This window comes from Austrofundulus limnaeus, unplaced genomic scaffold, assembly GCF_001266775.1.
Source record: "Austrofundulus limnaeus strain Quisiro unplaced genomic scaffold, Austrofundulus_limnaeus-1.0 Scaffold290, whole genome shotgun sequence".
NCBI lineage: Eukaryota > Metazoa > Chordata > Actinopteri > Cyprinodontiformes > Rivulidae > Austrofundulus > Austrofundulus limnaeus.
Window position 1 is genome coordinate 59518 of NW_013952692.1, and position 1804 is coordinate 61321.

The 1804-nt window shown below is 34.7% G+C and overlaps 1 protein-coding gene across 1 annotated transcript in view; it reads right to left on the reverse strand.

Moving 5' to 3' along the window:
- Positions 1 to 1033, reverse strand: part of LOC106526710 (uncharacterized) — a gene marked incomplete at its 5' end in the record, with an annotated part of 20211 nt that extends 19178 nt beyond the window's left edge. Inside the window, 2 exon segments of the mRNA XM_014021383.1 lie at positions 369 to 523; positions 739 to 1033. Coding sequence (XP_013876837.1) covers positions 369 to 523; positions 739 to 1033 — 450 coding nt within the window.
- Positions 1034 to 1804: the final 771 nt, after the last annotated feature.

A 1804-nucleotide genomic window follows, 5' to 3' on the forward strand; every position in this document is an offset into this window, starting at 1 on the left:
GAAAATTTCATGTCATTAGCACCTCTAGTAATATATTTACTGAGAAAAATGGTGAYGTGTTCAATACTTATTTTACCCGCTGTATTAAATATATTTTCTAATCTCTCTTTCAATCTTTCCAATTACATTTCCCCTTTATGTTCTTTCCTCTTTCCTCTTTTTATAAAAAAGGTCACTGATTCAGTTCTTTTTTCTACTGAAATGACAAAAGAATTCTTCCAGAATTATTATGTAATCAAAGTTAACCAACTGGTTGGTTGAAAAGCATAACAATATAGGACAAGCACATTTATCTCTAAAATTTTTTTGAATGAGGTTAGATTGAATACTAACAGGGAATTTCAAAACTGAATCAAATCAGGACCCACCAGTTGGGGCTGGGTAGCCATAGACCTCCACTTCACAGAGTGTTAGRACTCTGCCTGAACCTGGTATTAGAACAACCACAAAACGTCCCTCCACACGRTGAGAAAATTTGATAGTCTGAGAGCCACCAGCTGGGATTGAAGAAATCGTTGCAACCCTAAAATGAAAGAACAATGAACAACAACAAAAACTGTGGCTATAGACCTGTTTTTATTGGTGGTACAACAAATAATTTGTTTTAGTCATTTACAAGAAAAAATGTCCAGGAAAAAAAAATTGTAGTAAATAAAGTCCAAAGAAATACATATTGCTTGACATCTTTCAYGGCACAGTTGTAGACAATCATTTTACGTTGCGAAATATTAAACTCACAGTTTGTTTGCAGTGCCGTTGTCCTCTAAAGAGTTACCAATGTGAATTTCTGCTCCGTTGATCTGCTCTGCACAACAGTCTCCTCTGTTGGTRATGACGATGTGGTCGATTACATAACAGTCTAGTAGATCGACTCTCCACCATGGGTTGAGCATAGATTCAGTGTGGGTGCAGGATCCATGGAAAAAGGCAGAATCTCTGTTTCCATCAATAGCGTTGTATGCAGCTGCAAAACTGTTACCATTACTGTTGTAGCAGTGTGACTGAGTTGCTTTGCCACGCAGAGCCACATTTTCTGRATRGAGAAAATAAGATACTTGTTTTGAGTGTTATTTTTGTCGTTCATTTGAATGTTTTTGCCATTATTCTGTCTCAGCAACTATTTTTTTTAACGACTGCTTACACACTAAAAGAAAGAGCTCTGGGAATTAAGTTTTTTACTTTCCAAACCTCAGTTACAGTCATACTTGAAATAAGTGCTATAAATGTTTTAGGTTTCGCACATCATTGTTGATTAAAAATTATAAAGGCAGCATTTGATATGATTAATAGTGYAAAACATTTGCAAAGGTGGTTAATTTAGCTAAAACTCTAGTGCTCTGCTAACTGGGTGAATGATTGTACAATGTGAAAGGGTTTTTTAAAGAAAGGGCTTTATTTTTGAAGTCGTGCCTAAGTAATCATAAAAAACTGTAAATTAATAATCAGAACTTTTAACCCACTTTCAACCTGAAGTGGGAATAAACTGCTGTGGTAAGTGGTGTCCCTCTAGTGGTTCATCTAAAAGCCACCTTTTGTCATGACACATGCAGTGCGYGGAAAAGCTATAAAGTGTCAATTTCTGTACATCCACCCATTTTTTGTACCCACCTTACCCAGAAGTGTCACAAAGAGTACATCCGTCCATTTGTGCAAATTTGGAAACAAATTATTTGCTTTTATTTTAAAAATTTCTCCAAAAAACAAAAAGTTATTTGAAAAATAAATCATTATCTTCTGTTTGTTTTATTCCAATACTTATAGTAATGTTTCTTTTTTAATAATCAGCTGTGGTAAACATTATTTC